Genomic DNA, 14085 nt, shown 5'->3' on the forward strand with positions numbered 1-14085 from the left:
AAACAGTCTGCAACTAGCATTTGTGCTACAGGTGATTATCAAAAGAGAGTATAATTTACCATGTTTTGAACACCTGCTACTCTGCTAACGTTTGTTAAAGAGGACCTGTAGCTTCACCATTAACAAAAACCCTCCATAAACATAAACTTCTTAAAAGACATGCAGCTTTTTGACATTCAGGACACACGCCAACACTGGACTGACGTGTCGTTCTCTCTCTGCTTCTGATGGTGGTGTGGCTGTTTATATGCCGCTCTCCCCAGCTCACTGGAATTAGAGACAGGTGTTAGACATAATTTAGCTTCGGTGTAAGCGCCCTTACCGCTTTCTCTCTCTCCAGACGGGCACCGTCTTTTTTTCAAAAATGTTATTCTCAAGCATGGATTAGTACCAACTGTTCGTGTTCCAGCTTTAGTATATCGCACTTTATATTTTGTTAATGTTTGCAAATCGCCTTTCCGAATGCGCTTGTTAGCTGATTCCATGGCTAATGCAGCTAAAGTTACCATTGTCTCTGATTGTATTCACGGAGAACAGAGCTATGTAGTTATTTTTACGCTTGCTGTCTGCATAATAATAGGGGGCGGGGAGCAGCAGCTCATTTGCATTTAAAGAGACACACACGAAAACAGCATGTTTTTGATTCCACCTAAAAAGAGGCATTTACAACATGGTATAATAAATGATCCATGGGGTATTTTGAGCTGAAACTTCACAGACACATTCTGGGAACACATGAGACTTATATTACATCTTGTAAAAAGGGCAATAATAGCTTTAATATCATGTTAAAAGCTTTAATATCATGTTATGTAGGAACTTTTACTAATTTATCGATATTATTTAAGTTAATGTTTATCACTTATTTTGTACATCTTCCTGGGTGACGACAAGATTGTGTGACGTCATGCACTGGCATCTCGTCTCCCACTGTGGGCGAGATTAAAATTTCCACATGACTTTCCAAGTTGTAATTACCAATTCAAGTGGCATTCCGTTGCACTTTTCCCAGTAGGAAGTTGGAAAATCTGACTTTCTGAGTTGAATGGAATGCAGCAAGTGGCAGACTGCTAACGTTAGCTAGCTTTGCTAGCATAACTTACACTTAGCTTACCTTTCTTTATGCTTCCTTTCTAAGTGCCAATAAAAGTTTATTGTGGTCCTAGCTGTCTCGGTAAGCATTGCATTGCAGAATTTACATTCTGCTGTGTGTTTTCTTTTGAACACTTTTTTGCAGATGAACTCTTTGTGGTTTAGGTCAGTGTTTCCCAACCTTTTTTCTGCCACGGCACACTTTTTACGATAAAAAATCACCACTATCCCACATAACCATCTTCGATAGTTTTCCTTTTCAAGAACTTGTCCATGTTTTCTGTCTGTCTTAGTAGCATGAACTCGTAATGTTTGAAATTCAGCTATGCAAAAAACACAAGTAACATAGGTACGCTGTATAATGAGGTCACAGATGCCAAGAGCGCTAATTGGATAATGAAAAACCAACGAATTTGTGTCTTTTCCAATTTGTAGATTTGTTCTTGCAAATTAATTCTTGCAATGGAACAGCAAATAATTTTATTTTATTTACTGTTTTTTCTGGAAATAAAGTCACACCAGACTATAAGTTGCACCGGGTCAAAATCGCATTGTTGATAGAGAGAGAAAAAAAAAACATAAGTTGCACTGACGGAGTTTGGATCCGGCAAGCACGAGGACAAGGAGCAGCCACCCGGCCTCCATTCACCGGTTCAGATGTCAAACATGCTCCGTGAAGTTTACAGTACCTCAGAATCTACACATCGTATAACTATGTTTTTGGATTTGTTGAAAACAGGAGAATTTGCTTTTAGTAATTGTATGTAACAGTTTCTCATATTCTTTTTATGTTTCATGAGACAAATGCGAAAAGAAAGCCACATCTGTTCATAACATCTGTAACTCTATGCTGTGCACAAATAAACAGCTTTTAGTCTTAGTAAAACAATACACCTGTTGTATTCTATTCATTCATTCGGTTCACTGACTGAATGTTTTTACTACAAGTGTGATGATGAAGCATTATTTTGTGGGCATGAGAGGATATGAGTTTGACAGCAGACTAGAGTTTGTTAGAACAATAATGTTATGATGGACAAAATATTTAAACTGGTTGCATTAAATACTTTGTAATGGAAAATATACTGAATTGGCAACTTTAAAACTCTTCTACCATCTCTATGCCTTCACTAAAATACCAGGAAAAAACTGTATTTATTTATTTTGAGGAATTTTCCATGGCACACCTGACAATCTTTAATGGTACACTAGTGGGCACAGTGGTTGGTAACACTGGATTAGGTAGCCAAATTGTATTACAGAAGATTTGGCTAACATCTGTCAGACAGCCACAGTTTCTTCTCCTGTCTCCCGCAGTCATTTTCTTGGAGTGCGTGTGAAGGGGCGGGGAGGGGTGACAGCCGTTAACAGTAACAAAAAATTCAAATTAGAAATGAGTCAAGTTATTGCTTGCATTTGAAGCAGGAAGTTTTACATCGAATCACAATATTGATGTTATCAATTTAGTGATATCCCCGCAGTTGTCTCAAGACCAAGACGGGAGGAGGAGTGGTGGTGGTGTAGTGGGCTAAAGCACATAACTGATAATCAGAAGGTTGTTGGTTCAATCCTCACAGCCACCACCATTGTGTCCTTGAGCAAGGCACTTAACTCCAGGTTGCTCCAGGGGGATTGTCCCTGTAATAAGTGCACTGTAAGTCGCTTTGGATAAAAGTGTCTGCCAAATGCATAAATGTAAATGTAAGACCGATCTTGAGAACTACAACACTGGTTGTAACTGTACAAAGAAAGACTAAATATTTTCTTGAACTGTTCTCTTGGCCATTTTTGAAAGTGCGTGAAACTTTTGAAAACTTGCATTACCTTCAGTGGCGTAAGTTTCATGTGAATACTAGGAAGGACAAGTCAACCCTTCGCTAAACTCCAACATACCTGTTTGCCAGTGTTTTTTTTTAAACGGCATCTTTCCGTAGTGGAGAGAGAGAACTTAAGGTTGCCAGATTGTGTGACTAAAGCATCGCACTGGCAGAATATTTCCAAACTGTACAAGTGTCAAGATCTAATTGGGTGATTTTACCTATTGAAATCTGGCAAATCTAGTCGAAATCTGGTCGAAATCTAATTCTGATTTCCTTATTTAAAGTCTGTTATCAAATGTAAAAAAAATTATATTTTACATGTATGATTAGTTCTAAGTAATGCATGACACAATTGATCTAAAGGGGATGGAAAGGGAGGATGGCGGTTTTACAAGGTGGATGGTTTTTGGTATAACAGTACATATCACTGTGTCTTTCTTTACTGTGTACTCAGTCTGTGCACTTCAGTAAAGCAGTTCTGCTGTTGGATGTCCTCCAGTCTCCCACTGTGGGCAAAGGCAAGGTGATTTCTGGAGGCAACAACAGACAGAGTGGGCAGCCAAAGTCCTCACTTTGGCCTGGTGGGGGCTCTCACTTTTCTCTCAGTTTATACATCATATAGTGTTTGAGGACAAAGAGTCTGGAGCCCAGCCACCAAACAAGTAATAAGTGCAGAACTTAAAGACCCCATGCAATCAAAATTGGAGTTTTTTGGCTTTTATTCCATGTGTGTTAGCTTTGAGTAAAAAGGTTGCAGATATACTTTTTACATTTACAGTACTCTTCCTCCTGCTGGAAAACCCAGCTTAAGATGGTAGCTGTGTTTTGGCACATGGTAGCTGGTTTCCAGCTGGTCAACTAGCTACCATGTTCCAAAAACCAGCTTGTACCACATGAAGATGGTATGACCAGCTGGTAGGTGGTTTGCTGCTGGTTCAAGATTACCTACCAGTTGATGACCTACCAATTGGATCAGCTTATGACTAGCTTTGACCAACTAAAGACTAGCTTTGAAAAGCTTATGACTAGCTTTGACATTCAAATGACAAGTTTGGACCAGCTAATGACCAGCTTAAACCAACTAATGTCTTGCTTGGAACAGCTTATGACCAGCTATTGACAATATTGGACCAGCTACTGGCCAGCTTTGGCCAACTAATGACCAGCTTGGACCAGCTAAAGACCAGTTTTAACTACCTAATGGCCTGATTGGGCCAACTAATGACTAGCTTTGACCAGCTTATGACTAGCTTTGACCTTCTAATGACAAGTTTGGTCCAGCTAATGACAAGTTTGGACCAAATAATGACCATCTTTGACCAGTTAATGACCAACTTTGAAAGACTAAGGTTTTTGCTCAGGCAATCTCTTGAAGTCCCAGGTAACGGGTGATGAATGACACATGAACTGGGCAGTTCAGGCTCAAAAGAGAAGAGTTCATTTAATACACAGCCAGTTTATTTTCTCATAGTTCACAATACTAGGTTTATTAACTCTCCCCACTCGATAAAACACCTATTCTAAATGTTGCTTATTACTGCAAGTGTTCCTTGGTTGCATGATCACACAATGAACTTTGTTCTCTTGACGTTAGGACATTAACTAATAAGGCATGGTCAAGAAATGATCCCTGCTTGGATACACTGTATACAGCCTTTGGCTGTATAGATAGTCAATGCTGTGCTCTCTGTCAGTGTGCGGATCAATAATAAGCTTCTAATGGGTTGTGTGTCCTTGGCTATATAGATTAATGTACATATTGGTTACATTTGTAGTGAATTGCTTTTTGACCACCTACTTATTTAGTCTCTACAATGTTTTTGTGTGTATGGATCTCCTGCTGATCCATGTGTTTGAGTATATAGATTAGCTACTGATCCAACCTCTTCAGTTTCTGTTGTCCCTTCTACAATCATTTGTTTCCAGTAGGCCGACTTTGATTAAATATAAGGGACGTTCAAATCTACGTATTTACAGGATAACTTTCGGTAGGTTGTCTGAATGACTAGTCGACAGTTTTAAGGAAACACAGTTTATTAGGCTGATTTTGGATCAGGTCCACCAGACAATAATCAGATGTGTTTCTGAGAGGACTGTCACACAGCCTAACATTTAAACAATTGCACAGAATTCACAGCCCTTCAGTAGGGTAAGTGATTACAATATTCATCAAATATATAGGCTAAATATTTATAACTTTTTATCGTACAAAACTATCATAGTCCACACATAAAATGAAGACCTTTGGATTATTACAAATAATAGAAACATTCCTTTAAAGTCATACAGTAATTGTCTTAAAATGTATTGTTGAATGCGGTGGATTTGCTAAAAAAAGCAGTGTTTTAATGGGTGTAGTGGCAATACTATGAAAGTGATGAATTTAGACAATGCGAGTGTCTTTTTTAGAATTGCTGCTTAACCTCCTGGGACCCGAGCGTGACTCCTGTGTGCATTTTCCATTTCTCTTTTTGATTTGTAACTAGTAGAACCTAATAAACATGCATAATAATAATAATAATAATAATAATAATAATAATAATTTCTAGACAAAATGTTTCCTAAAAATGTATGTCAACATATGTGGACAGTAGTACTAAGTAGTGAAATTTTAAATAATACCAAGCTATAGAAAATATTTTTTTTTAATCAAATTGTTTATGTTTTCAGGAGTGTTGGTTAGTCATGTTTTTGAGACATTACAGACATTACATCAGAAATTAGCATAATTAATTCTGATTCAAAGAAATGGCCAGCATCATTCAATCACTGCCAACCATTTTAAAATAAATTTATACATTATAAATTCAGAATCTATGTACTGATTACCATTGTCCCATGTCTGCCAAACATGTTGAGTGGCCCAAACATCATCTGCAGCCTAAAACTGAACTTTTGGTCTGATTTTAGGAGTGAATACACTTAGCTAGATAGGAAAGCTATAGGATGCTCCCTTGCTTCCTTGCTCCCTATTTAGTAAGTGACATAACCTCCAGTGTGCTGTCTGTCTGCACTGGTCTCAGAACAGTTCGAAATGCACTTTATTTTATAAGGTGCATTCCTATCTCCATATAAAGCCTCTGAAAGCAAAATTTTTCAGCCTTTGAATGAACCCATTGATTCTCCATGTGATTATGCACAGTAAATATAAGATTTCTAAGGAAAAAATGCACTAAAGTACACATAGTGTACATTGTGTTTAGCAGCATGGTGTTTTGCGATAAATAGCTCAAATTTTAAAAATGGCATATCAAATGAAACTATAGACTCTAATATTATGACTCAAACAGATTGCAGTATAAAAACTTTCTTACCATATGTAGTTTTGTTGGCATTTCTCCCAAAGAAAAACTCTACTGTGATCGGCGCCATGTTGTTTTGTCACATGACTCCATATGTCGAAAGCTTTACTCTTTACTGACAGCAGAGAGTTTTCTGAACAAAGATCAGTCAGTTAAAATGAAATTAAATTATGCGTTGCATATAGTGAAGTCAAGATACAATGTCCACGCATGTGTATGCAGGGTCGCACAAGGTTAAAATATTAAAGCTATGACAAAAATTTGAAAAAAATATCTAGAAAAAGTAGTTGACTTTAATCGTCAGTTCATGGATAACTAGTTGACTAGTCAAACATCCTGACCCATCCCGACTAAATTATAAGTCTGTTCATCAAATTTCTGGTGACGTGACTTAGACTTTATAACCTTACCTGCAGAGCGGATCTGAGCGGCAGGTCCTTCTCAATTCAAGGCAGTTGGGCTTTGCCTTCTCCTCGAAAGAGCAGGCGGGCATGATGGTTTGCCGCCGACGCTCAGCACATGCTTTATCCCGACAGGAGCAGAAGAGCAATGGGTAGCTGAATTCCGTCTGGACACGGTCGAAGAACTGCCGCAGAGCCTTATGGCAGCGCTTCCGGTTGCAGGGTTCCTGAGCTTGTTGTATGGGAATTGCACGGTTGCAGGTGGCCATATACATTGCACGCTGCCTCTTGCAGGTGTCGTTAAGGTTGCAGGCCTTCGCAGCATCCAGGCAAGGGTTACAAGGCTTGCCGGTGTCAGAGCACGGATTCTCTTTAGCAGAAGCTGAGTCCATGGCTGTCGACAGAGTTGGAAAGAAACAGTGAGGGTCAGCATGCTTGGTTAAACAAAGACAAGTCAGAGTCAAGTGGAAATATTTCTTCATACATGCCTACCCAGGCACATAGGCAACACGCTGTCAGGTTTCTTTGGCTGAGGAGGAAGATCTACCATTTGACTTAAATATAAATCCACATGTATTGTCGCAATTTTGGTATTTTGCATGACTTGTATAGGAAAATAATCAAGACAAGCACATTTTCATGGTGTAATAGCCATTTATCATATATTACCCTGACTGTGCATTCTCCACATTAGCCTCTTCTCACATCTCAGCATGAAAACCATTATATATTATGACCTTTTCTGACTTTTTGATAAGAGCTAACATGTGCTCTAATGGCTTTTTTCAACATGCACAGGTGGTTTCATGGCAGTCAGGCCTTTGTCTTTTGAAGCATGTTTAATTAGATTTTACCGAATTAGAACTGCTGGATAAGCCATTGTTAGAATCTTTGGGTGGCTCAGTGAGGAATTGCTCCTGCTCGTCATTTAAGAGATAATGCAGGTTTCTTTTTCTCAGAGGTACATTCAAGAGCAAAATTATTTCCTGAATTTTAAATGCGACTTATTGAGACAGCTCTGTCATTGTCATGCTCTAGGCTGAAAATGGTCACACTTGCATGATATGAAAAGATTATTGTGGGGATGCGGGTGTGGTCGTGTGTCTGTTCGCAGAAGAGAGGGAGTGGTGTGGTTCGTCAGAGCTTGGCTGGCATAATTTCTAACAGCTGTTTCTTGTTACAGTGATAGTGGAGGGAGACCTATTTTGTGCTCTGTAAATATGTTCAGTTCTAATGAACTTTAATTGAAAGTAAAGGTTAATTCAATGATTAAGAGCCTGATGAAAGATCAATATCAGTTAAGAAGTCCTACTTTCAGAATATTTCTAACATATCCCTACATAAATTAGATGTTAATGAAGTTTTTACAGATTTTATCATTCTTCATATCAGTAAATTTACCTCTGCATTCCAACTCAAAATCATTGTTTTACTGTCAAATGTGCATTTTTGTGTGACAAAACATTATGCAATATTAATATTATTAACTGTATTTGCTATTCAAAAGTTCAATTATTATTTATTATTGATTCTATAATTATTTAGACTTCAGATGGCAAAATGTTCACGGGTGAACATGTGGGCCGGACAGGGCAGATTTTTCCAGGGCCAACTTTTAGTCCCAGCCCTGCCTCAAACCATCAGATTCATCCACGCAGAAGAGCAGTGACGAATCACTACTGACATAAAACAAAACAAAACAATGTTTCTCCACAAGTAACATGCAATTTTATGTTTCAGTCTATGTTGATAGATAGCCCAGAATTCAGTAGTGAAACTTTTAAGATGTTTGACAGCTCATCTCATCTGAGTTCTCCTTTTACGTTCAAGTATGTCCCTTGCTTTCCATTCAAATACCAGAACAGCTGAATCTTTGGATTAAATCAGGATGTTCCCCCAGCACTGGGACTGTTATCTGAAATGAGTAAGCGTGTCAAGGTTCTGATTAAATCTGACCAGTGTGTGCTTGTTAAGGTGTCTTAACCTCCAACCCCAACGGAACACCGGCCAACATTTCCTCATGTTTCCAAGACTCATTAACTCATTTCTCATCTTCAAATACGCCAATAAAACTCACAGTTTGGAAAGGGTGAAACTGTTCATGTGGGGGAAAAAGGAATACACACAATAGGGCTGCTAGAAGTGATAAATATTCTTTGCATATAAACGCAATGGCCAATTAGCACTATACCAGAGCCACCTTGTTATCTCCCTGACAGACAAGGTTTTACAATATCCCCAGCTTAAATTGCTCCCTTGTAGCGTGCTCACACACGTTTTATTAAAGCTGAGGGAATCAGGCAGGGGCTTCAAAAAAGATCTCAGTGAGCCTTCGCTTCTCACAAGGTCATGTAAGTGGAAAGTGTACCTGTATACTGATTGCCTCTCTGGCAAAAAAAACAAAAAACAAACACCCTTGCTCTATTGCCAGACAACAGCTCCTCGTCCGGTCTCCCACTTCTAAGCACAATGATTGAGGACTCAAACACAATCTCATTTCTTCTCCATAACCAATAGGAGCAGAGATACTCCTACAACATCTTGCACGATGATTGTCTTCAAAGCACATGAAAAAAAAAAAAAAAAAAAACACCCAGAGGGAAATTGTAAAGTTTAAATGCAGATCTGAAACACATATTAAATAAATATTGTTGGTCTAAGATTCCTAGACCCAGAATAACATCACCATATAAGATTGCTACATTTAAACTGGCAATGAGGAATAAACAACACTACATTGTCAAAAGTATGTGGATGTGTTTGTTGATTATTTTATTTCAACAGTGTGTTTCTATAGGGGTACTACTCTTTAATACAACCACAAACTGTCTTTCCTTTTTTATCATTCTCACCATAAACCAGTTAAGTTAAATCTGAATATTATGCATCCAGCACTTGCTTGAAATAAAAAATTAATCCATGCTACTCAGAACCTTTGCTTGCTTTCAAATCCGCTACCAATCGCAGAGCATAAACACTCTTTCAACATCACTCCCTTCTTAGCTGGCTGTTCCACAGTAATCAATTGGCAACACTTGTGGGAAAAATCCTTTAATGTCACACTGCTCTCTCTTGTGTGGCTATTTTTTTAAAGTCCCATTCTATTATCCTCTTATCTCGCCTTCTTGTCTTGAGAATCTATCATACCTAGGTTCAACAGCAATTCTTCACTTTAAAGGACCAAGCACATGTGAACGGTCATTTGTTCTCTGACAAATGAACAGGGAAGCCATGCAACAAGATGTCTGATTATTTTTATGTTTTAAGTGCTTTTTCAGTCTTTCTGCTTTTGAAGCAAAAAGAGTGCTTGGAGGAGTGTTGTTTTGATCCTGATATTCATCTTCTCTTGTGACAGAGGAACAGGAAAGCCTCTCTCTGTTCTCTAACAAATCTTCAAGGAGAGCCAGCTTATGGGGGCTTCACCAGAGATGGAGGGAATTGTGGAAGAAAAAATATTAGATTTTGTTTTGGCTCCACCACCGAATGGAGAAAATCTGTTGATTTCAGAATCCTTTTAAAAATAAAATGCACTTGATTCACCTCTTTGTCTTTGTGTGTAGACATAACTGGTCAGATATATGCAATTCTAGTTGGAAATACATATTGCACATACTATTTGCAATTTAACAAAGTCTGTGAAGCTTTCTTAATCTGAATAAACACTACTGCTCTGTTCCAAAAAAGACATCATAGGCGTACTCCCGATGCAAAGGTTGTTCCAAAACGTAATTGCAGCTTACTAAAATACCTTGTTTTTGCCAAATTCTGAGGCAACATTGCATGTTTCCTTTGTTGAGTAGGCAATAAATGGAAAGTTGGTGAACGATGCGAGAACAGTTATGATTTTAAACATAATTCATTTAATACTGAAATGTAAAAACGGTCAATTTAACCCCAGATTTGTGTGTTCTATGTTTATTTATGCTTATTAGAGTGCTGCATTGTTCCTCTCGCATCACCTGTATTTAAATCATTGCAAGTCATGTATCCCGTATGTGGACTTCACATGTGGAGTTGCTGCCTATGTAGAGCATTCCAAATGAGTAACTTAAGAGGTCGCATTATATTTAGCCAATAATCCTCTCAGCATTCCGAATTGTCGTTTGTAGTCTTCTGATGTCTGATTTCGTAGCTGAACCAAACCAGACAGTTATTGAAGTGCAGAGGAGAGACTCAATGACTGCTGAGTAGAACTGTATCAGCAGCGCCTGTGGCAGGTTGAGCTTCCTCAGCTGGTGAAGGAAGTACAACCTCTGCTGGGCCTTTTTAACAATGGAGTCAATGTGTGTCTCCCACTTCAGGTCCTGTGAGATGGTAGTGCCCAGGAACCTGAATGACTCCACTGCTGCCACAGTGTTGTTTAGAATGGTTAGGGGGGTCAGTGGGGTGTTCGTCCTAAAGTCTACAATCATCTCCCCCGTTTTGAGCGTGTTCAGCTCAAGGTTGTTTTGACTGCACCAGACAGCCAGCTGTTCAACCTCCCTTCTGTATGCAGACTCATCGTCATCTCGGATGAGGCCGATGACAGTGGTGTCATCTGCAAACTTCAGGAGCTTGACAGAGGGGTCCTTGGGGATGCAGTCATTGGTCTAGAGGGAGAAGAGTAGCGGGGAGAGCACATATCCCTGGGGGGCACCAGTGCTGATAGTACAGGTGCTGGAAGTGAGGTTCCCCTCTCTCACAAGCTGCTGCCTGTCCGTCAGAAAGCTGGTAATCCACTGACAGAGAGACATGGGAACAGAGAGTTGGAGCTGGGATGATGGTGTTGAAAGCCGAACTGAAGTCCACAAAAAGGATCCTTGCATATGTCCCTGGTCTGTTCAGATTTTGCAGGATATGATGCAATCCCATCTTGACTGCATCATCCACAGACCTGTTTGCTCGATAAACAAATTGAAGGAGATCTAGAAAGGGTTCAGTGATGTTCTTCAGGTGGGCCAACACCAGTTTCTCAAATGATTTCATGACCACAGACGTCAGGGCGACAGGTCTGTAGTCATTAAGTCCTGTGATTTTTGGTTTCTTTGGGACAGGAATAATGATTGAGCGTTTGAAGCAGCATGGGACTTCACACTGCTCAAGTGATCTATTGAAGATCTGTGTGAAGATGGGGGCCAGCTGGTTAGCACAGAATTGAAGACACGCTGGTGAGACGGCATCTGAGCCTGAAGCTTTCCTCATCTTTTGTTTCCGAAAAACATGGCTCACATCATCTTCACAGATCTTAAGTGCAGGTTGAGTAGGGGGGGTTGCAGAAGGTGTTGGTGTTTGTGTGAAGTGAAGGTCAGAGTGGGTGTGGGGTGTGAGATTGGGCCTTTCAAATCTGCAGTAGAACACATTCAGGTCGTCAGCCTGTTGTTGGTCCACCACAGGGTTGGGGGTAGGAGTCCTGTCATTTGTGAGTTGTTTCATGCCACTCCACACTGATGCAGGGTCGTTAGCTGAAAACTTGTTTTTCAGCTTCTCAGAGTATCATCTTTTAGCCACTCTGATTTCCTTGTTTACTGTGTTCCTGGCCTGATTGTACAAGACTTTATCCCCACCCCTGTAAGCATCCTCTTTGGTCTGACGAAGCTGCCTGAGCTCTGCTGTAAACCACGGTTTGTCATTGTTGAACTTAAAATAAGTCCTAGTAGGAATGCACATATCCTCACAGAAACTGATATATGATGTAACAGTATCTGTGAGCTCATCCAGGTCTCTGGCTGCAGACTCAAAAGCACTCCAATCCATGCAATCGAAGCAGGCTTGTAGTTCCCGCTCTGCTTCATTAGTCCATCTCTTTCCAGTCCTTACTACTGGCTTGGTTGATTTTAATTTCTGCCTGTAGGTTGGAAGAAGATGAACCAGACAGTGATCGGAGAGTCCCAAAACTGCTCTAGGGACAGAACGATATGCATCTTTTATTGCTGTGTAGCAATGATCCAGTATGTTCCTGTCTCTGGTGGGGCATGTAATGTGCTGTCTGTATTTGGGCAGTTTACGTGTGAGATTTGCTTTGTTAAAATCCCCAAGAATAATAATAACTGAGTCCGGGTATTGTTGTTCCGTGTCTGTGATTTGATCAGCCAGCTGTTGCAGCGCCGCATTCAAACATGCATTTGGCATGATATACACACTCACCAGAATAAACAAAGAAAACTCCCGCGGCGAGTAGAAAGGCTTACAATTAATAAAGAGTGCTTCCAAATTAGAACAGCACATCCTCTTTAACGTTGTTACATCTGTACACCAACTTTCATTGATGTAAAAGCATATTCCACCGCCTCTCGTTTTTCTCGTTAACTCCGCGATGCGATCCGCTCTGAACAGCTTGAAGCCCGGCAGATGTAACGCACTGTCTGGGATGGCTTCACTCAGCCAGGTTTCTGTGAAGTGCAAGGCAGCAGAGGTTGAAAAGTCCTTGTTTGTGCGGGTGATGAGATGTAGTTCATCCGTTTTGTTAGGAATAGAGCGGAGATTCGCAAGATGAATGCTTGGCAGCGTTGTTCGAAAGCCCCGCCAACGGAGTTTGACCAGCACACCGGCTCGTCTTCCTCGCCTGCGTCTCCTGAACAACAAAGCTAACTCCAACTAAAATGTCTAGCAAAACATCTGAATATTCAAAAAACGGGAAAAGACTGTCTGGTATAAGCTGTCAAATGTTCAGCAGTTTGTCTCTGGTAAAACTGACTGGAAAAAGATTACAAAACACAGGACAAACAAACAAAAACAACAAAGCAATTGGAGCGCTCCACACCGAGGCGGCCATCCGCGGCGCCATCATGATGTATCCAAACCAACTAAGTATCCAAAGAATATTGCCTGTTTCACATATTATGTGTGTGCAAGGGGTGAGCAGAGTTGCTGCGTGACTTAAATGGGAGACACGCTTTGAGTTTTTATTGTTTCTGTACTGTGTGACTATACAGAAAATAGTGATTTATAAATTACTACATTGAAATTTTCCTGGTATAAAGGACTGTGGCAGCGGGGGCGTGGTCAAGCATCTCTCCAGAGAGAGAGAAAGTGGTAAGGGCGCTTGCACCTGAGCTAGATTACGTCTAACACCTGTCTCTAATTACAGTGAGCTTGGGGAGAGCGGCATAAAAGAGCCACACTGCCAGCAGACGGGAGAGAGAGAGAGCCTGGGTCCCCAGAGTTATGTTTGTGAAGCTAAGAGTTTATTATAGTTAAGTTGCAGAGATTGTTATTCAAACATGGAAGAAGTTATTATTGTAAAGTTGAGAGCAGTGTGGTCATTAAAAAACCTAACCTGTGAGTAGAAAAACCTGCCTCCTGCCTCTTCCTTTCTACGGAACATCCACACTGGTGTCGAAACCCTGGAAAAATTTTTGGTTGAAGATGAACGGAAGTCGCCCCGTAGAGTCCACCCAGTTGGCTGAGATCCTCCAAGCCCTCGCTGGCCTACATCAGAACCACCAGCAAACCCTGCGTGAGTTCCGGCAAGATCAAGATCGCCAGTTTGTG

General features: G+C 40.3%; 1 protein-coding gene across 1 annotated transcript in view; it reads right to left on the reverse strand.

The window, feature by feature from the left end:
- Positions 1 to 14085, reverse strand: part of gfra2b (GDNF family receptor alpha 2b) — an 86684-nt gene that overhangs the window by 28596 nt on the left and 44003 nt on the right. The window contains exon 4 of the mRNA XM_051685717.1: positions 6625 to 7009. Coding sequence (XP_051541677.1) covers positions 6625 to 7009 — 385 coding nt within the window. The remainder of the gene's footprint in view (positions 1 to 6624; positions 7010 to 14085) is intronic.

This window comes from Myxocyprinus asiaticus, chromosome 43 (assembly GCF_019703515.2).
Source record: "Myxocyprinus asiaticus isolate MX2 ecotype Aquarium Trade chromosome 43, UBuf_Myxa_2, whole genome shotgun sequence".
In the NCBI taxonomy this organism is placed as follows: Eukaryota; Metazoa; Chordata; class Actinopteri; order Cypriniformes; family Catostomidae; genus Myxocyprinus; species Myxocyprinus asiaticus.